Genomic DNA, 20,329 nt, shown 5'->3' on the forward strand with positions numbered 1-20,329 from the left:
GTCAGCCTCCATCTGCATCTGCATCTGTATCTCAGAGCCCTCCACAATCTCTGAGGGCAGCGCGAGATCACTCCTCCCTTTGCTGCTCTCATCCCAGCTCCCCTCCTCCAACCCTGGGTACCACGAGCAATACAACCAACTCCAGTACAACCAGCTCACAGAGGGGCTGCACAGCCATGGGAATGTAGAGCCTCACAGTCTCGATTTCTCCTCCAGGGGCCTTGCTCCCCAGCAGCATAAGCCAATGAAAGGCAGTGGTCAGGTCAGTCTGGTCATACCTGCACTGATTTTATTTGGCTGGGTCATTTGTTCCTTCCTTTTCACCTTGTTTAAAGATGGACTTTACATTCTGTGTGGTGAAGAATTAACCATTGCCAAGGAGAGGTCTAGCCTTTGCCCACAGCTATTGGGAGGTGACTGGAGAGGGCTGTGGTGGGGGGCTTGAACTTGACAGATAAGAGTGTTGTTGTTTGCCCAGTGGCCTTGGCCACCAGACAGCCCGACAGTATTATTTATGATGGAGATGTGTCATCCTTTATGATGATCAGTTCTACCTCCAGAGGGACAGGACACAGAGGTATCAGGCTAGCCTTTGGAAGAGCTGGTTACTAAAGTTCAGCCATGCAGGCAGTGTGTGATCCAGCCTCAATAACAGCTTCAAGGCTTGGGTGAATTCTTTTTTATAGACACATAATCAATAATTGCACATGTTTATGGGGTACAGTGTGGCACTTTGGTACATGTATATATCATACAATGACCAAACCAGGATAACTGGCATATCCTCCACCACCTTAAACCTTCATCCTTTCCAAATCCCATCTTCCTGGTTGGCAGCCCTCTGTGTATTGCCACACAAGGATGGCAGCAGAGCAACACTGCCCAACTCCGTGGGAGAGGACAAGCTTGCTGCTTCTCTGGACTCCTAGGTGCTTCTTCCCTGGACCAACATAACCACAGTGCTTCCCAATCATAAACTGTGTATATAACAGCTTTCAGTGTGCTTTGTATTTCTAGCAAATTATTGAAATGGAAGGTAATTTTTGAAAAAGATTTATTTTATTTATTTGAAAGGCAGAGTTACAGAGAGAGAGGGAGACACAAACACACACACACATACGCACAGGTCTTCCATCCGCTGGGTCATTCCCTAAATGGCCACAATGGCCAGAACTGGGCCAAGTTGAAGCCCAGGAGCCAAGAGCTTCTTCCAGTTCCCCACATGAATGCAAAGCCCCAAGCATTTGGACCATCTTCCATTGCTTTCCAAGGAATTTTGGGCTTCCTGTAGATTGATTGATTGATTGACTGAGTTGAAAGGCAGAGTGACAGAAAGGCAGAAGCAGAAAAAGAGAGAGGTCTTCCATCTGCTGGTTCACTCCCCAAATGGCCGCAACAGCTGGAGCTGGGCTGATCCAAAGCCAGGATCCAAGAGCTTCTTCCAGGTCTCCCACATGGGTGCAGGGGCCCAATGACTTGGGCCATCTTTCATTGCTCCCCCAGGCCATAGCGGAAAGCTGGATCAGATGTGGAGCAGCTGGGACTCCAACTGGCACCCACATGGGATGCTGGCATTGCCTTACCCACTACACCACAGTGCTGGCCCCTAAATAAATCTTTAAAAAAAAGGAAACATACACACACACAAAGAGCAACAAAGGATAAAAGTCCGCACTCCATTAGAAAAGTGAGATGGGATGGGAGTGATGTGGGCACATTGCAAAAGGAGAGTCACAGAAGTGATGACAGGACTGTGCCCATGCAAGTTCTGTCTGGGAACTCTGTCAGGCAGGATGCAGTGTTCGGGGGCCTGGCAGAAGAGCCACACTGCAGATAAACATAATCGAGTGCCAACACATTGTTGGATCTTAAATCAACCGCCTGGCCTCTACACCATGCTCCCCAGGCAGCCTGCCATTGAAAACTCCCCACTTGGACTATGTACAGGGCGGAAATATCATGGCAATGCTGTTGCAATGGTCCATTGGATCTGAGCACCCTACCCAGAGGAGACTCTTTGCATCCACCCTTCTTCATTCCTTTGTCCTGCTTGGTTTTCTTCCCAGGACTTTATTACTTGATATTATATATATGTTTGTTGCATATTGCTCATAGCTATCCCAGTGATAATGTAAGCTCCATATTTTCATGTTCACCGCTGTGTTCCACACCTAGAACAGTGCCTGGCATTGAACTGAAGCTTAGTAACTATTTATGTGATTAATGGCTAACTTTATCTGTCAGTTGGCGGTGACAGCTCTGATAATGCTGAGGCAGCACCCTAGATTCTGATCAGTGCTGAGACATCGAGGAGATAGTATTTGAGCCCATACTGCAGAATCAAACCCTGAACAACGCTAAATTCATTGAGAAAACATTCATCACGTGCAGACCTGTCTGGGTGGCCAGCTGGCTTTGCTCAGGCCACGCCCCTCGATTTCCTTCATGATTGCTTTGTGAGTCTCTGGTCTCCAATGCAAATTAATAACAAGAAATAAATACAAATACATATTAGTAATGACACCACACACAAGACCTACTGAGCATTTTCTATGTGCCAGGATGTTACCAGATACCTTTCTATTATATCCCAGATTTGTTTCATCAGTAAAATCCTGCCATCAAGCTACGAGGTGTACTGGTACTATTAGTTTTTCATCACTTTAACAAGATGGCCTCTTAGTGTATGGTTAATTTTATGAGTATAAGTAAACTGAAGGGGCCAGCGCTGTGGCATGGTGGGCTAAACCTCCGCCTGTGGCGCCAGCATCCCATGTGGACACCGATTTCTATCCTGGCTGCTCCTCTTCCAATCCAGCTCTCTGTTATGGCCTGTGAAAGCAGTGGAAAATGGCCCAAGTGCTTGGGCCTTGTACCTGTGCAGGAGACCCAGCAGAAGCTCCTGGCTTTGGATCAGCTCAGCTCTGGCCGTTGCAGCTATTTGCAGAATGACCAGTGGATGAAAGATCTCTCTCTCTCTCTCTCTCTCTCTCTCTCTGTTTCTCCCTCTATCTGTCTGTAACTCTATCTCTCGAATAAATGAATAAATGTTTTAAAAAAAACATTTAAAAGCTGGAAGTAGATTTTTGTAAAAATTAAGAGTGGGAATAGAAGAGAGAGGAGTAAGGAGAGTGGGAGCATGGGTGGGTAGGAGGGAGGGTACGGTGGGAAGAATGACTATGTTCCTAAATCTGTATATATGAAATGCATTAAATTTGTATATCTTAAATAAAATTAAGGAAAAAAAAGGTGAGAATGAAAAAAAAAAAAAAACGAACAAAAACAAGACACCTGGAAAGCTGACTTTGTCAAGTTAACTTAGTCCACACTTGTGGAGATTTGAGGGCATGGTGCTGGCTCAGCTCAGCTCTGGGGAAGGCTGCCCTGACTGTGTCACACTGTAGCAGAAGAGAGGGCAGTGCAGGTGCAGGTGTGGAGCTAAGGATCACATCCCAAACAGGAAGCCAGGGAGAGCTGTGTGAGGCCAGGCTCAGGTGCTCACAACAAACCTCTTTTGAGAACTTCCTGGGGGCTGCAGGAAGACCAGCTTAACCTCTTCCTTGGGCAGGGCCCCCAGTGACCGCCCACAGGGCCCCACCTCTTATAGTTGCCACCGCTTCTCAGCACTGCCACATTAAGAACCCAGCCTCTGACCCAAGGACCTTAGGGGAACAAACCTGGATCTAACCATGGCATTAGGAGCCTTGAGTTTTGACTTCAGATTTGCTATGAAACTCTGAGGCTCTGAAGAAGTCCTTCTATCACCTGGTTTTTTCTTTGCTTTTGTTTTTAACTTATAAAATAAGAGATTGAATAAAATCAGTAGGTTCCCAGGCTGGTGCTATGGAGTAGTAGGCTAAGCCTCTGCCTGCAGTGCCTGCATCCCATATGGGCGCCAGTTTGCGTCCTGGCTGCTCCTCTTCCAATCCAGCTCTCTGCTTACAGCCTAGGAAAGCAGTGAAAGATCGCCCAAGCCCTTGAACTCTTGCACCCATGTGGGAAGAAGCTCCTGGCTCCTGGCTTTGGTCTGGCCCAGCTCTAGTTGTTGTGGCCATTTGGGGAGTGAACCAGTGGATGAAAGACCTCTCACTCTGTCTCTCACTCATCTGTCTATAACTCCACCTCTCAAATAGATCAATAAATCTTTTTTTTAAATAATTGGTATAGATTCTAAACTTTCTTTTCCTTTTAGCAATGGCATCCTCTTAAAACAAGCTGTGCTTCAGAAGCTCCGTTTGGAAAGGGATTAAAGCAGAAGGTGTCAGGTGAAGCTCCCTGGTCTTCCACCTGCCTCCCTGCAGCAGTGCCTGAGCCTGCTCTTCAGAGTTCCCAGGAGAATGGATTCAAAACCCCAGCAGCCCCTCTTCTGTTCTGCAGAGCCCAGTCCAAAAAGGAAGCAGAGTGTATTTCATGGCTGTGCCCAGGGGAAAAGAAACCTTTTGTGATTGGAGACAAAGGACATGACTGGCTGGGGAACTTCCTCTCTGTGCCAACAGAACAGAAGAGGAGACTGGGTGTGTAGTTCTCAAACTCTGGCTTACAGTGGACCACCTGGGGAACCTGAGGAGCCTGTGGATGCCTCGGTCCCATCTCTCAAACCCCTTCATCTCCCATCCCGACTCAGCGGGTTCAGAGTGGGGCCACGGGAATAAGTGCTTTTACCGTCTCCCCATTGGCTCTGATGCAGATGTGCAAAACCTACACTTGAGGGCAAGAAGAATGGGCACTCAGAGAACATGCCACCTGGAGGAGCACAGGGCGGGTCCATGTTAGACCAACTGTACTGCAGAGATGAGCTGAGGGAAGTGTGTGTGTGTGTGTGTGTGTGTGTGTGAGAGAGAGAGAGAGAGAGAGAGAGAGACCCACAATGGCATCTGTGACGCCTGAGAGACTAGCAATGAATTGTTCAGGCTGTGTGATTAGGGGGTCAGCCTAGCAAGTTACTTCTCTGTGTACATAAGGGGTTGGTCTGGTATGGAAACTGCAACTTTGACTGTACGTCCTGCAGCAATGCCCACTGACTTCACAGACCAGGGCTGATTGGTGCTAAGGTTCTCAAGTGAACCTGCCCATGTGTCTTGTGTTAGAGACTTCCTGCACATTCTCTTCAACAGTCACAGATCCTGACCAATTACCAAGGGGCCCCAGGTCTTCATAATGCCAAAGCCCATGACCTTTATGCTTCACCAGCCTTCAATAATAACCACAACTCACATTCACTGAGCCTCACACTAAGACAAGCTCTGTGCTAAGTGCTTAATAGACATTATCTCATCTGATTATTACCACTATTCTATAAAGTGAGTATTGAGCATACCATTCTCCTGACAAAGGAACCCGAACGGTTTGGGTCAGGGGCCTGCTCTCATCCACTGCCCACTTACTGCCTCCTTCCAGATCTGCAGGGTTGACCAGAAAAGTCAAGAGAGGCCTTGAACTCTTTTTTTAAAGATTTATTTATTTATTTGAAAGACAGAGTATGGCCGGCGCCACAACTCACTAGGCTAGTCTTCTGCCTGTGGCGCCGGCACTCCGGGTTCTAGTCCCAGTCGGGGCGCCAGATTCTGTCCTGGTTGCTCCTCTTCCAGTCCAGCTCTCTGCAGTGGCCCGGGAGTGCAGTGGAGGATGGCCCAAGTGCTTGGGCCCTGCACCCACATGGGAGACCAGGAGAAGCATCTGGCTCCTGGCTTCAGATCAGCGCGGTGCGCTGGCTGCAGCACGCTGGCTGCAGCACGCTGGCCACAGCGGCCACTGGGGTGGGGGGGTGAACCAAAGGAAAAGGAAGACCTTTCTCTCTGTCTCTCTCTCTCACTGTCCACTCTGCCTGTCAAAAAAAAAAGAAAAAGAAAAAGAAAAGAAAAGAAAAAAGAAAGAAAGAAAGAGGGAGAGACAGAGAGAGAAAGAGGGAGAGACAGAGAGAGAGAGAAGAGAGAGAGATCTATGATCACAATGGCCAGAGCTGAGCTGATCTGAAGCCAGGAACCAGGAGCTTCTTCAAGGTCTCCAGGTGGGTGCAGCCCAAGCACTTGGGCCATCTTCCACTGCTTTCTCAGGTGCATTAGCAGGCAGCTGGATTGGAAGTGGAGCAGCCTGGACTTGCACTGGTGCCTATAAGGGAAGACAGTGCCACAGGTTACCCACTATGCCACAGTACAGGCCTGAGGCCTTGAATTCTTTTTTCTGTTTTGTTAATTTATTAATTAAATTCTTATTTCCTAAGTACAACTTTAGGAATATAGTTATTCTTCCCACCAGATCTATCCTCCCACACTCACACTCCCACCCCTTCTCCTCCTCCCTCTCCCCTTCTCAGTCTCATTCTCCATTAAGATTTTCTTTAAAAAAAAAAGATTTATTTTATTTATTTGAAAGACAGAGTTACAGAAAGAGGTAGACACAGAGAGAGGGGTCTTCCATCCACTGGTTCACTCTCCAGATGGCCGCAATGTCCGGAGTTACACCAATCCGAATCCAGGAGCCAGGAACTTCCTCTGGGTCTCCCACGCGAGTGCAGGGGCCCAAGGACCTGGGCCATCCTCTACTGCTACCCCAGGCCATAGCAGAGAGCTGGATTGGAAAAGGAGCAGCTGGAACTGGAACCAGCACCCATATAGGATGCCGGCGCATCAGGCCAGGGCGCCACAGCAGTGGCCCCTAAGATTTATTTTCAATTAACTTTGTACACAGGAGACCAACTCTATACTAAGGAAAGATTTCAACAATTTGCACACACACACACACACAAAACTGTTTGAGAACTAGTTTTAGTTTATTCTCATAATACAACTCATTGAGGACAGAGGTCCTGCATGGGGAGTTAGTGCACAGTGACTTCTGTTGTTAATTTAACAATTAACACTCTGAGGTATGACGTCAGTGATCACCTGAGGCTCTTGACATGAGCTGCCTAGGCTATGGAAGCCTTTTGAAACTACAAACTCCATCTGTATTTAGACAAAGCCATAAGCAAAGTGGAAGTTCTCTCATCCCTTCAGAGAAAAGTGCCTCCTTCTTTGATGGCCCCTTCTTTCCACTGGGGTCTCTCTCACAGAGATCCTTCATGTAGAACATTTTTTTGCCATAGTGTCTTAGCTTTCCATGCCAGAAATGCTCTTACAGGCTTTTCAGCCAGACCAAGAAGCCTTAAGGACTGATTCTGAGGTCAGGGTGTTACTTAAAGCAATTGTCATTCTATGAGTCTGCTGTGTGGACTGCGTCCCAAGTTGGACTTTCTCTCCTTTTTAATTCTATCTATTATTATTACCAGATACTTGATCTTTTTTATATGATCCCTTTAACACTTAATCCTATCTCTATACCTTCACTTTAACATTTAATATGATCACTTTAACACTTAAGGTGGCATTTTTATCACCCAGCTTAATAGGATTTGGGGTCCCATGACAAGTTTTTAAACTGTACCCTTAGAAGTAAGTCTGTGGGAATGTATGCAGAATTAAACAGATTTACAGTTACAAACTTTCTCCTCCCTCACTTATTCCCACTCTTATTTTTTACTGTGATCCATCCTCAATTGATTTTATACACATATGATTAACTCTATGTTAAGAGTTCAACAAATAGTATGAAGAAAAAAATACACAAAATAAAAACTGTTTCTTGACAGTCAAGGCAATCTCACTGTTACCTCTTTAGTAATATTTTGCTCCTGTTCTTGGGTAACCATGCAATGTATCCTCCAATCCTCCATCTCTGAGAGTAAAAGGGAACACCATGAATAATAAGGCATTTAAATATGTTCTCTCATCATAAAGAAGCAAAAAAACCCGTTTGATTCCTTATGTCTCCCCCCCCCAATAATACATAAATAAATAAATAAATAAATAAATAAATAAATCTGGTTTTAATGTGACCAGCATTGTAGTGCAGTAGGTTAAGCTATCACTTGTGACTCTGGCATCCTGTATTTTGAATTCCAGCTCAAGTGTCAGCAACTGCAGCCAAAATGAATCTCTTCCCTAAGGCCCACCCACCTTCAGACACTGTAATTCCATCAAACTTCCACCCTCTTAAGACTCTGGGGACCAGACCTTTAACAGACAGGTCTTTGAGGACATTCAGCACCCAAACCACAGCAAGAGGTTTACATTTTACTGGTGCAACTACTTTATCACATGTTATAATGCCCTAATGTGGTTTTCCTCCAAAGCATACCTTTAGATAAGAACTTGGGTGGAGGAAATTTTTCTGGGAGAAGATCCAAGAAGAAGGAATGAGGAAAATGAGACAGACAAGGGAGAAAAGCCAAGAGGGAATATGTTAGTAGCTGATTAATGCTGTGGACCTGGTTCCCTTCAAGGAGCTGTGGAGAACACACCCCAGAATTCTCTCACGGAAGTGAAGGAGGCTGGGCCATATGCCTACATTTATCTACCTCCTCGATGCTCCACTGGCTGCCGTATAACCCCTCTGTTTCCTGGCTGCACCTGCACTTGGTGAGTGGCCTTCTACTGCTTCAGAAAAAGTCCATAGGCAGGAAAGTGCAGGGATTTCCCAGGGTGAGAACTGCATGGAGAACTCAGTCATGAAACCACCTGCTGGGGTGGTGCTGTGGCGTAGCAGGTAAAGCCACTGCCTGCAGCCTTGGCATCTCATATGGGTGCTGGTTTGAGTCCCAGATGCCCGACTTCCGATCCAGCTCTCTGCCATGGCCTGGGAAAGCAGTAGAAGATGGCCCAAGTCCTTGGGCCCCTGCACCCACGTGGGAGACCTGGAGGAGGTTCCTGGCTCCTGGCTTCAGATCAGCACAGCTCCAACGGTTGCGGCCAACTGGGGAGTGAACCAGCATATGAAAGAACTTTCTCTCTCCCTCTCTCTCTCTCTCTCTTTTTGCCTCTCTTTCTCTCTCTGTGTAACTCTGGCTTTCAAATAAATAAATAAATCTTAAGGAAAAAAAAGAAAGAAAACTGCCTGCCACCGCAGTATAGAAATCAGGGGAGGGAACAGGCTGTGCTACAAGGAATCTTCAGGGTCTGCTATAAGTAAGACGTTAGAATGAATCTCTTCCTGCTTTGGCTATGTGAACTGACAATCTGACAGGTGTCAGGAACTGAAAGACAGAACAAGGGAGCTCTCCCCTTGTGGAGCCGACACTGAGTCTTGAGGAGAAACTGTGTCACTGCTCTCAGAACCAGCCCATCTGTGGATGGAGGGTGAGAGAGCAAGATTGGGCAAAAGACTTCTTTGCAACTAACTGGTACTTTACTGCGACTTCCCATCTCTTCTCCAAACAGGAGGTGATAGTGCCTGTGACATCAAGCCAGGAAGACGAGGACTTGGGCAGCACTGGGAGGCAGATGAGAGTCAGAGGGAGCAGGAGCCCAAGGCAGGCCTGGAAGAATTAAAGCTGATCACGCACTAAGAACTGACTCTCACTAGGGAGCCAGAACTGGGTGTCACAATGTAGAAGCTGGCATCTATCAGGAAAGGAACATTGAAGGTGGACAGCTGAGGGACACTCATGAGCCACAGCATGCTTGGTTGTCCTGGGTGCCACACAACAGGGACATTTGGAGGAGTGAGGAGAGAGGACTGGATATGTGTGGCCAGATGCCCAGGGGCCAAAGAAGGAGTTGCAAAGGACCATGCAGGATTGAGCTGGATCTGCCTAGGGCCAAGGGCAGGAGAAAGGGAACCAACGGAGCTCTTAATTGGAAAAACTGCCCTTCAGGGGAAAATAGTTTCTTTCAACCGAGGGCCAGGCCTGCAGAGTGCAAAGCTGCTCAGACTCAGACAGTTTCTCACCTCTGCACCCTCTCCATCCTTCTGGGGAGAACAACCCTGAGCTGGGGACAGTCGGGGGAGCAGCAAGAAAGAGCTAAGCTCAAAGTGAGCAGAGAGGAAGCAGAAAGACCTCCGCCCCTGTCACCACAGGCGTGCAGCCTGAAACACATCCAAAGCCGGGGAGAGGGAGATGGATTGTCAGTTAAGTTGGGAATTCTGTACATTTCACAAGACAGGAAGTTCTCTCATTCTCGAACTGAGACCAGAAATCCAGGCCAGAGTTCTTACGGGGCAGAGAATTCTACACCAGGGAGTAACATGTACAGGGCAGTGAGAGAAATGGAGTCACTTTTGGAGCACAGTGCAGGCATGAGCTGGAAGGAGAATTAGATTTGAAAAAAGCAAAGAAAAGAAAAAAGAAAAGAAAAGCATGCTGTAAGCAGGGTCTTCCTCCACAGTGGACTGGGAGGGCTTAGTGAGGACGAGGGTTGGAAATGATTTCCCTCTCCTCAGTAGACACAATGGACTGATTATGCTGATTTATGGAGATAAGTTTAATACATCACCTTCTGGCCACAGCACACTCACTGAAGCAGCCACGCACGGATCTGCCCCCTGCTCTCCGGCTGCAAGGCAACAGACCCACAGCCTCCGGCTGCAACACCCTCGGCATCCACACTCTGCCAGGTGGCACCAGCAGGTGGCTGTGCACGGCGAGGGCAGCGGCACCTGGGCACTCTTGCCCAGAGAAGGTGGTCTCGCCGGGGCCTGGACATTGCCCCAAGATCCCGCCTCTGAAAGGCTGTCTTGGCTCCAGAACTCCCCGCTGGGTTAGCTCAGGCTGTGGGATCTGCGTTCCACTCTGAGGCTCTCCTTCCTCAATCCTGCTTCCTTCCCCTTTTCTCTTCATGGGCTGTATTCCTGTTAACCCTCTGCATGTGCTTCTCAGGGAATCCGATATCCTCATTCTTTAAATTCTGAACGTTGCCCGCATGGCCTTGCTATCTTTTCCCCAATGCTTTAACTTTATTTATTTTAATATTAATTGACAAAACTTTGTGCCTATTTCTTGTGTGTAGCACATAGTTTTGAAATAATGTATACACTGTGGAATGACTCCAGAGCTAATTACGTGTTACCACATGTACTTCTCTCTTTTTTTTTTTTTTTTTGGTGGCAAGAACACTTAAAATTTATTCTCTTAGACATTTTCAAAGAATGGGTGTGGTACTTTTTTTTTTTTAAAGATTTATCTATTTATTTGAAAGTCAGAGTTACACAGAGATAAGAGAAAGAAAAGGATCTTCCATCCACTGGTTCATTCCCCAAATAGCAGCAATGGCTAGGGCTGGGCCAGGCCGAAGCTAGGAGTCTGGGGTTTCTTTCAGATCTTCCACATGGGTGACAGGTTCTCAAGGACTTGGGCCATGTTCCCCTGCTTTCCCAGGCGCATTAGCAGGGAGCTGGATTGGAAGTGGAGCAGCCAGGTCTTGAACCAACACCCATATGGGGTGCAGGTATCACAGACTGAGGCTTTACATTTTAATTAACTATTGTCATCCTGGTGTACAACAGACTTCTTCAACTTACTCTTCCTGTCTAGCTGAAATTTTGTTTCTTTTGACCAACATCTCTCCTGGCTGCACACTGATATCCACCATTCTACTCTCTACTTGCATTAGTTCATGTTTTTAGATTCCACATACAAAGAAGATCATGTGTTATTTGTCTTTCTGCACCTGCCCTATTTCACTTAACATAATGTCCCCTGAGTTCATCCCTGTTGTTACAAATCATGGAATTTCCTTCATGTTTAAAGCTGAATAATGTTTTATCATGTGTATATATCACATGTTCTTTTTCCATTCACCTAGCTTGACTGCATATTTTGGCTGTAATGATTAGTGCTGCAGTGAACCTGGGAGTGCAGGTATGTCTTTGACATAGATTTCATTTCCTTTAGAAATATACCCAAGAGCTGCATTGCTGGGTGTAATTTTATTTTTTAAAATAAATGAGAAGGGGCTAACCCCGTGGCATAGAAAGTTAAACCTCTACCTGCAGCACCAGCATTCCACATGGGGCCAGTTCGTGTCCTGGCTGCTCTTCTACCAATACAGCTCCCTGCTTATGGCCTGCAAAGGCAGTGGAAAATGGCCCAAGTGCTTGGACCCCTGCACCAATGTGGGAGACCCAGAAAATGCTCCTGGCTCTTGGCTTTGGATGGCACAGCTCCATCTGTTGCAGCCAGCTGGAGAGTGAACCAGTGGATGGAAGACCCCTCTTTCTGTCTCTCCCTCTCTGTAACTCTGCTCTCAAATAAATAATCTTTTTTTGTCTTTTATTATGTATGTTTTTATTTTTCTCCAATATTTCCTCAATCTGTATACACAGGCAAAAGTATGCTGTTTGACATTGGACTGCAAACTTTATCACTGCCTGGAAAAGGAACAATTGGCCCTAACACATGCTTAACCAGGAGGCCAGTTCATCTGCCGACCCCCAAGAACGTGGAGATGAACGTGATAGATGGACTGTCTGCCATCTGAGCCCTCGTTCACCACCATTCGGTAACCCTTCTTTAGGCCCAGGTCAGCAGCACATTTTTGCCAACAATCATTAAATGTCCAAGAAGACTTTCATCAGCATCCTCTGCTGCAGAAATCTGGGATATGTGTTTCTTAGGTATCACCAGAAAATGTGTTGGTGCTTGGGGGGAAATGTCATGGAAATCAAGACACTGGTCATCCTCGAAAATGATTTTGGCTGGGATTTCCTTGTGGATGATCTTCCCGAAGATCGTGTCGCCACCAGGCCGGGTGACCTGAGCCTTGGCGATCTCATCTGCCATCTCGGGCTGCCTCCGGAGCAACGGCCACCCACGGGAGAAGCGCAGAGGAGGGAGGAAGCCGCAGAGCTGGCAGAGGGCGGGAGCGCGCCTAAATAATCTTTTTTAAAAAATAAATTAATAAATAAGAAGAGTATATAAAAATTTAATAATTCAGACTGAAACCTGATTGTATCTTTTTAAAAAATCTTAATCCCAGAGGCTTTTAAAATTTAATTAATTAATTTATTTGAAAGAAAAATTACAGGGAGAGAAGGACAGACAGAAAGAAAGATTTTTTGGTTTACTTCCCAAATGGCCAGGGATAGTCCAGGTGGAAACCAGGAGCCAAGAGTTTCATCTGAGTCTCCCATGTGGTTGCAGGGGCTCAAGCACATGGGCCATCTCCCATTGCCTTCCCAGGTGCATTAGCAGGGAGCTGGATCAGAAGTAGAGCAGCCAGGACTTGAACCTGTACTCATATGGAATGCTGGCACTGCAGGCTGTGGCTTAACTCACTGCACCACAACACTATCCCCTCCCTGAGTCCTGATAAATAAATTAAATGTTCAGAGGTATCCATTTGAAAAAAGCAACAATACATAGGGAACTATTCATTTCATTCTCTTCTTCACTTAGCAGATTCTACTCATCCTTGGGAGTCTCAGCTTAAATATCATTTCTCTTTAACAGCTTTCCCCCAATGCTCCTGACTGTAACTTTGCTAAATCTCCTCACTATTATATGCTCCCTCATTTTTCCCTTTAGAAAGATTCATCACACTTGGAGTTACTTGTCCAAGGTCAGTTATTAGCCTGGGAGCCCCCATGAAGCCATAACCTAAAATTATTGACCACTGCTCATTGCCCAGCACTCAGGACAATAGGAGGGATCTTCAACAAGTTCATGGAAAGTGCATATTATGAAAAATGGGTTTCAGAATTTTTTGCAACAATTGGGTCGGTGTTGGCCACAGCTTGGGGATTTTATATCTCATAAAAGAGCTGGTTTGAGTCTTGGTTACTCTGCTTGCCATTCGATCATTCCTGTTAATGCACGCTGGGAGGAAGTAGATGATGGTTTAGACCCCTGCCATCCATGTGGAAGACCCAGATGAAGCTCTTGGCACCTGCCTTTGGCCTGGCCCAGCCCTGGCTAATGTGGGCACTTGGATTTTGAACCAGCAGGTGGAAGCCCTCTCTCTCTCTCTCTCCTTCTCTCACTCTCACTCTCTCTCTCTCTCTGTGTGTGTGTGTGTGGTATCCCACTTGATCTGTTGCTCTGCCTTTCAAATAGATGAAAATAAACTTTAATAAAAACATTTAACTTTTTAAAAAGAGTTATTTATTTGTTTGAAGAGTTAGGGAAAGATGGAGAGAAAGAGATCTTCCATCCATTAAGGACTTCCCAGATGGTCACAAGGGCCAGGACTAGGCCAGACTGAAGCTGGGAGCCAGGAGTTTATTCCAGGTCTCCCACATGAGTAGCAGAGAATCAAGTACTTAGGCCATCTTCCACTGCTTTTCCCAGGACATTTGCAGGGAGCTGGATCAGAAGTGGAGCATCCTTGAACCGGCACCCATATAAGATGGCAGCATTGCAGGCAGCAGCTTACCCACTATACCACAATGCAAGCTCTATTTAAAAATGTTTAAAAACATATATTTTCATTTCTTTTTTCCACAAATTTCTTGAAGTACCCTTCAATGTGGACCATAGAAGCTACTTCGTACTCATTTAATTGAGTGCTGGACTTGCTGACCCAAGGATAGTTAATGTTAGCACAGAGTCAGAGTTCACCACATCTGCCTCCATTGTGCACTTGACCCTGAGATGCACTATTTTAGACTCATTGGAATTGAATATTGGAATAAACTAAAGATTATCTAGGGGGCTGGTGTTGTGGTGCACTGAGTTAAGCTGCTGCCTATGACGCCAGCATCCTGTATGAGCACTGGTTTGAATCCTAACTGTTCCACTTTTGATCCAGTTCCACTCTAATGTGCCTGGGAAAGCAGCAGAAAATGGCCCCTGCCACCCATATGGGAGATGTGGATGGAGTTCCAGACTCCTGGCTTCTGCCTGGCCCAACCTGGGCCATTGCAGCCATTTGGGGAGTGAACCAGCAGATGGAAGATCAAGCCCTCTCTCCCCTCTCTCTCTGGCTAGCAAATAAATGAATAATAAAATATTTATTTAAATGAAAAGATTATCCAGCTAGGGGATCCATCTGGTACCAGAGCATCTCAGCAAATCGTTGTCCAGTCTATGCTTGAATATCAGGAACAGAAACTGCCTCCTGTGGTAGCCATGACAGAGCTCTGTCAGAAAGTCTTTTCTTACACTGATCTCCAGCAGTCTCCTCCTGAACCTGATTTCCTGTAGCTTTCACCAAATTGTATTTGCACAGAATGATTTCCATAATTTCAACAACCTACATCAACTCTCTTGTTCAAACTGCTTTTTAAGAGTATCACATTTCTCCCCTCTGGATTGTTTCTCAAATGGAACATAACTAGCTTTACATAGAAAGATTTCATTCATTCATCTATTCTAAAGTGATCAGTTGAGTGCTAACACATGTCCGGCATGGCGGCCAGCAATAGTGGGACCCACAGAAGAAACAAGAGAAGGAGCCCATCTGGGGAGATAAAAATACTCATCAGATTGGACGATGACAGCCACATAGGATCCGCAGAGAGAGAGCTGGAGCAGAGTATGCTGAGATCAAAATGATGGGTTGGGAGCATTCTAAGGGTTCCAAGCAGATGATACATCTGAGGGTCTGGGAATACAGAGAGTAGGGAGTCCAGGGAGGCTCCCCTAGGAAGTGAGATTTGAAATGAGCTTAGAGAATGGCAACATAAGCCCCTGGTCAAACCACCCTGATAAGCAGGCTCTGAGAGAGGACTCGACCAAGCCGCTAGGGAGGGGCTTAGTGAGGCTGGAGGAAGTTAGAGGGTGGCCACTTAGGGTGAGAATTATTTCCCTCTCCTCAGGACTGCCAGTCAGTCACTCTTGCCAGGAGCCTCCTCACAGCTTGTCCTAACCTCACTCTTGGGGACTGACCCGCTGACGCCTCCTGGGGCACGTGCTGCTGACATGGCGGTCCTTCTCTGGCTGCTCCCTCTCCTGCTGCTCCTTGAAGGTGAGTGACCCCCAGCTCCTTTCCAGGACTGGCTCCTCTCCTCCTGTTCTCCTGTCCTGCTAGATTCTGGGCTGGCAAGATCCTTTGGAGTTGAATGTGTAAGTTCTCCTGGAGCGACAAGGAATAGGATGTGGCTTCAGTATAGGACACGGTGATGTGGACAGCTGGGGATGTGGAAAGCAGAGAGCAGCCTCAGGGTGGCAAAGTGGATGGTGAAAGCTGGAGGCTGAATGACCAACTGGAAGGCAACACTGGTTCTCAAAATCAGGTGCAGTGGAAATCTAGGGCCAGAAGAGGCAGGTGGAGGAGGCAGTGTGTAGACCACAGAAACAAAAACTGAGATTGAACCACAGCTCCTGCTGCCAGGTTCAGCAGCCCAGACTCCAGCTGGGATGTTTCTCTCTCTTCTTTTCCTTGATCTGCAGCCAAAGGGGACTCTGGAGATGATGTGAATCCTGAGGAAGTAGCAGCGGTCCTCCAGGGACCTGCTAGCCTATCCCTGGAAATACCGTCTGATGAAGATGTTGAGCGCATCATCTGGTACTTTCACAAGCCACTTGCTACCGTGGTGCCAGGGAAAGACGGACATCCAGCTACCATCAGAGTGACCAACCCACAGTTTGAGAACCGACTGAGTTGGCTGGACACCAGCCACACCCTGCTCATCAGGAATCTGAGCTGGGAGGACTCCGGCCTTTACCAAGCTCAAGTCTACCTGGGAACATCACAGCTCTCTACCATGCAGTATTACGATCTACGTATCTACCGTGAGTTTAGGCTGGGAACTGTAAAACTTCTTTGTGCTAATCTCCTGAACTTCCCACCGGGGAGTAGGAGTCTCAGTACTTGGGATCATGGCTTGAGGGACTGGAACCAGAAGAAGACGGTCTCCAGAGTGCCCAGCCCCAGTATCTGAGCTGCAGCAAATGCAGCTGCAGTGACCTAGAGCAAGGAGGCGCTGGGCACTGAGGCTGATCCATGTGGGTGCCCAATGCAGAGCAAAGGCTTAGGGGCTTTGTTTATAGACCCTCTAGGGTTTCCTAAGGATGAACACCTGATCCATACTTGAGACTTTTACCCCTGTGGGATTTAAGGGCTACTAATCACTGTCTTCTCTCTACTTCTCAGTGTCTGTCATCACATTGAATCTACCCTGAATCTTGAAGGGAATTGATTAAAATATAAATGCCCCTCGGAGGGATGGTTATATCTTATGGGATCAAGGAGGCAGAGCAGATATTGGGGGAAGGCGGAGTACAAAAGTGAGAGGGAGGAGGCATTTAAGGCAGAAGATGCCAAAGGCAGCATTGCCTACCTTAGCAGTTGCCCGGAGACCCTGGAACCACAGGCTTGGTGGAGGCTGGGTTTTGTTTTTGCTTATTTGTTGTTTGGGTGAAGGAGCTCTCAGAGGACAGCACTAATTCCTCTGTGTTGGGGGGTGGTGGTGGTGGGGTCTTTGTGTCTCCTCTCATCCAGAATGGCTGTCGGAGCCCCAAATCACAGTGAACTTTGAGATCTCCAGGGAAGGTCCCTGTAACATGTCCCTGACATGCTTCGTAAAGGCGGACATGGACGTGACCTACAGCTGGTTTTCCTCGGGGGACAGCACCGATACAAACCATGAGGGCCCCGTCCTTAGAACATCCTGGAGGCCCGGGGACAGCGCCCTCTTGTACACCTGCAGGGCCAGCAACCCCATCAGCAGCATCAGGTCCCGTCCTATCTTTGCAGGACACTTCTGTGCAGGTACCAGAATCTGGAGACAACCCCTAAGCTCACGCGAAGCCCGTGCCCCAGAGCACCAATTCCTTCCCCAGTCCTTCTTTCTCAGGGAGCTGGAAGCCAGAGCCCAGCCCCGCTCCACAGAGGCTTGACACTGGCACTGGGGAGGGGCCCTTCCCCTTCTCTAGTGCTCCCAACTGCCGAAGGTCACTCAGCTTGGGAATGCCCCCCAGACCCCAGTCCCTGAGTCTCTGTGCATAAAATAGACACGTATAGTTCCCAAGGGGCATCCGCCGATCGTGAGCTTGAGACCCACCGTGGGATCTGGGGAGGTGTCCCCACTGATTCTCACCACTCCCTCTGATGGGGCCTCTCCCCGGCTTCTTCCATCGCAGATCCTGGCTATTCTGAGAAGCCCTCAACACCCTTCTGCCTCCTGGCCAAGGGACTTCTCCTCCTCTTGCTCTTGGTAATTCTGGCTGTGGGACTCTGGGTCGTCCGGGTCGTCCGAGTCCAGAAAAAAAAACAAATGCCCAAGATGAAGAAACTCAAGAGGAACAGAATGGAACTGAGGAAGAGGGAGAAGCCTGGCCTCAGCCTACCCTGACCGTCCCTCGGGGACTCCTGTCCTGAACTTTGCTTCTTTCCAGCTCTCAGGAAAGTGTGCCTCATCTCTCCTCCTCCCAGGGACTCAGTTAGGGGGTGGGGGGCCGGGTCGTCCACAGGGCCATACTCCGCGAGGGAAGACTGTCAGGAAATAAAGTCAAATTAAGCGACTGCTACTCTAGCAAAGCTGTGTCTGGACCTTCTGCCCTTGCTGGTCAGCTCTGAGAAAGCAGCTCCCTACCTTCTCACTCCTTTCTGGCTGCCTTTCTCCAAGCTCACCTGCTTTTCTTGGCCCACTGTGGAGGAAAGTCAGTATAAAAGACACCTTACTATCACCTATCCCGCTCCCAAGCAACGCACATGCTGTTTATGCTTTAAGTAAGGAGAAGGAGGGATTCCTTTCAACCTGACTATACCTGTGGGAGCATGTCAGACACTCAGGATCCTGCCCAAAGGGGCACCACTGCTGCCAGATTCCTCTGCTCTCCTGTCTCCTGACAGATCTCTCTCTCTCAGATTTATTTTATTTATTTGAAAGAGTTACAGAAAGAGAGAGGGAGAAAACACACAGAGAGAAAGAAAGTTCTTCCATTCGCTAGTTCACTCCCCAGATGGCTGCAACACCCAGGCTGTGCTAGACTGAAGTCAGGAGCCAGGAGCTTCTTCCAGGTCTCCCACATGGGTGCAGGGACCCAAAGACTTGGGCCATCTTCTGCTGCTTTCCCAGGGAGCTGGATAGGAAGTGGAGTAGACAGGTCTCTAACTGGCACCCATATGGGATGCTGGCATCTCAGGTGGCAGCTTGACCTGCTGTGCCACAGTGCTGGCCCCTGCCCTCACTCTCATCCTGCAGATAAATTTACTACACCAGCCCATCCAACCACACTGGCCTAGAAGCTGTTCCACACAGGAGAGGGAAGGACCCTCGTTCTGTTCTACTGGGTCCTGGTCAAGCCATCTGACTCTTAATCATCTTTCCAAAGCCATCGATCTGGCCATTGGTCCCCCAGAAGGATGACAACTTTGCTGTTTTAACAGCTGAGATCTTGAACCCTTAACTTGCGTCTGTTGGTATTACTGTCCTGTCACTTCCCTGTAGATTTCTTGTCTCAGTCCTCTCTGGAAACTTGTCTTGGGTTAACATGCACTCCTCACCACCTGACAAAGGCCCTTATGTTTGAGTTCTTGCTCTTTCATTAGCCTAACAACAGGTCTGAATTCCTTCCCCACGCCTCATGTGCCACTGTCCAAGTCTCCATCATTCTGCCAAAGTTGGACCTTGATGCTATGGGGTTGGGGAAGGGAGCTCCCCAGGGGAGAACTGGAAGCCACTCAGCCACAAGAGAGGAGTAGGAGGTGAGTGAAGGTGTTGTAGGCTATGGTGGGGACCCAGGTGGAGGTCTCAGAAGACCTGGACTTTGCTCTGCCACTTGCCTGTAGCCTGAGACACTGCTCATTGAGCTTCCATTGAGCCACATCCCTTTCCATAAGGAAGGCACATTGGGAAGGAGAGGCAGGCATATAGGTACAGCTGCTGGGAGTGCTTCCAAAGACACAGCAAAGCAAGCACCTTGACTCCTGAGGAGGGAGGATGGACTGAGAACCCTGGGGACTTTAGAGGAGGTGCCTGACAATACGGAGAGGGCCTGCGGCAGGAGTCGTGCTCAGTATGTCTTTGGATCTCACCTTCCCTTTCCCCTCTGCCTTTGAGTGAGTTTCAAGAAAAGGACTAAGAAAAAGGGAGCAGGACACTATGGGACTGTGAACTGGAAAAATAACTTGCTTTTAGGAAAACAGGACACATGGACCAGGCACTGAGTCAAGAAAGCTCTGAGAGCAGTAAGGGACAGGGCCAGAAGCCAAAAGGCAGGGTTCCCCTAGGATTTTGTGCAGGAGACACAGTCCCTTGGGACTTGGAAAGGAAGTGATGAAGTTGGAAAACCAGTCCCCAAAGAGCTACTAGGTCTGGCAAGTGGTTCCACCATGGCCTGAGCCCTCAGGCAGTCCCTGGCCTGAGGCTGATCTCCGTGCCCCATTTAGGCTTGAGCAATCCCACCTCCAGAAAGACTGAAGCCAAAGCTGCTCTAACTCCTTTCATACGTCTCCTAGGAAGCCCCACTCCAATGCTGGAGGTTGCTTGTTAAAGTCCACCTGGTGTAGCCGGCGCCGTGGCTCACTAGCCTAATCCTCTGCCTTGCGGCACCGGCACACCAGGTTCTAGTCCTGGTCGGGGCGCCGGATTCTGTCCCGGTTGCCCCTCTTCCAGGCCAGCTCTCTGCTGT

At 48.0% G+C, this 20,329-nt stretch overlaps 1 protein-coding gene and 1 pseudogene across 1 annotated transcript; one reads left to right on the plus strand and one right to left on the minus strand.

Moving 5' to 3' along the window:
- Positions 1 to 12,073: 12,073 nt before the first annotated feature.
- Positions 12,074 to 12,617, minus strand: LOC100344239 (adenosine 5'-monophosphoramidase HINT1 pseudogene; annotated as a pseudogene).
- Positions 12,618 to 15,570: 2,953 nt separating this feature from the next.
- SLAMF9 (SLAM family member 9) lies at positions 15,571 to 18,233 on the plus strand. The gene is made up of 4 exons (XM_002715269.6): positions 15,571 to 15,719; positions 16,145 to 16,486; positions 17,196 to 17,465; positions 17,837 to 18,233. Exons 1-4 carry the CDS (start codon positions 15,674 to 15,676, stop codon positions 18,046 to 18,048), a joined length of 870 nt encoding a protein of 289 aa, XP_002715315.3. The 5' UTR covers positions 15,571 to 15,673; the 3' UTR covers positions 18,049 to 18,233.
- Positions 18,234 to 20,329: the final 2,096 nt, after the last annotated feature.

The sequence above is a fragment of the Oryctolagus cuniculus genome, chromosome 7 (assembly GCF_051225735.1).
Source record: "Oryctolagus cuniculus isolate XC-2025 breed Fujian yellow rabbit chromosome 7, ASM5122573v1, whole genome shotgun sequence".
Taxonomy (NCBI): Eukaryota; Metazoa; Chordata; class Mammalia; order Lagomorpha; family Leporidae; genus Oryctolagus; species Oryctolagus cuniculus.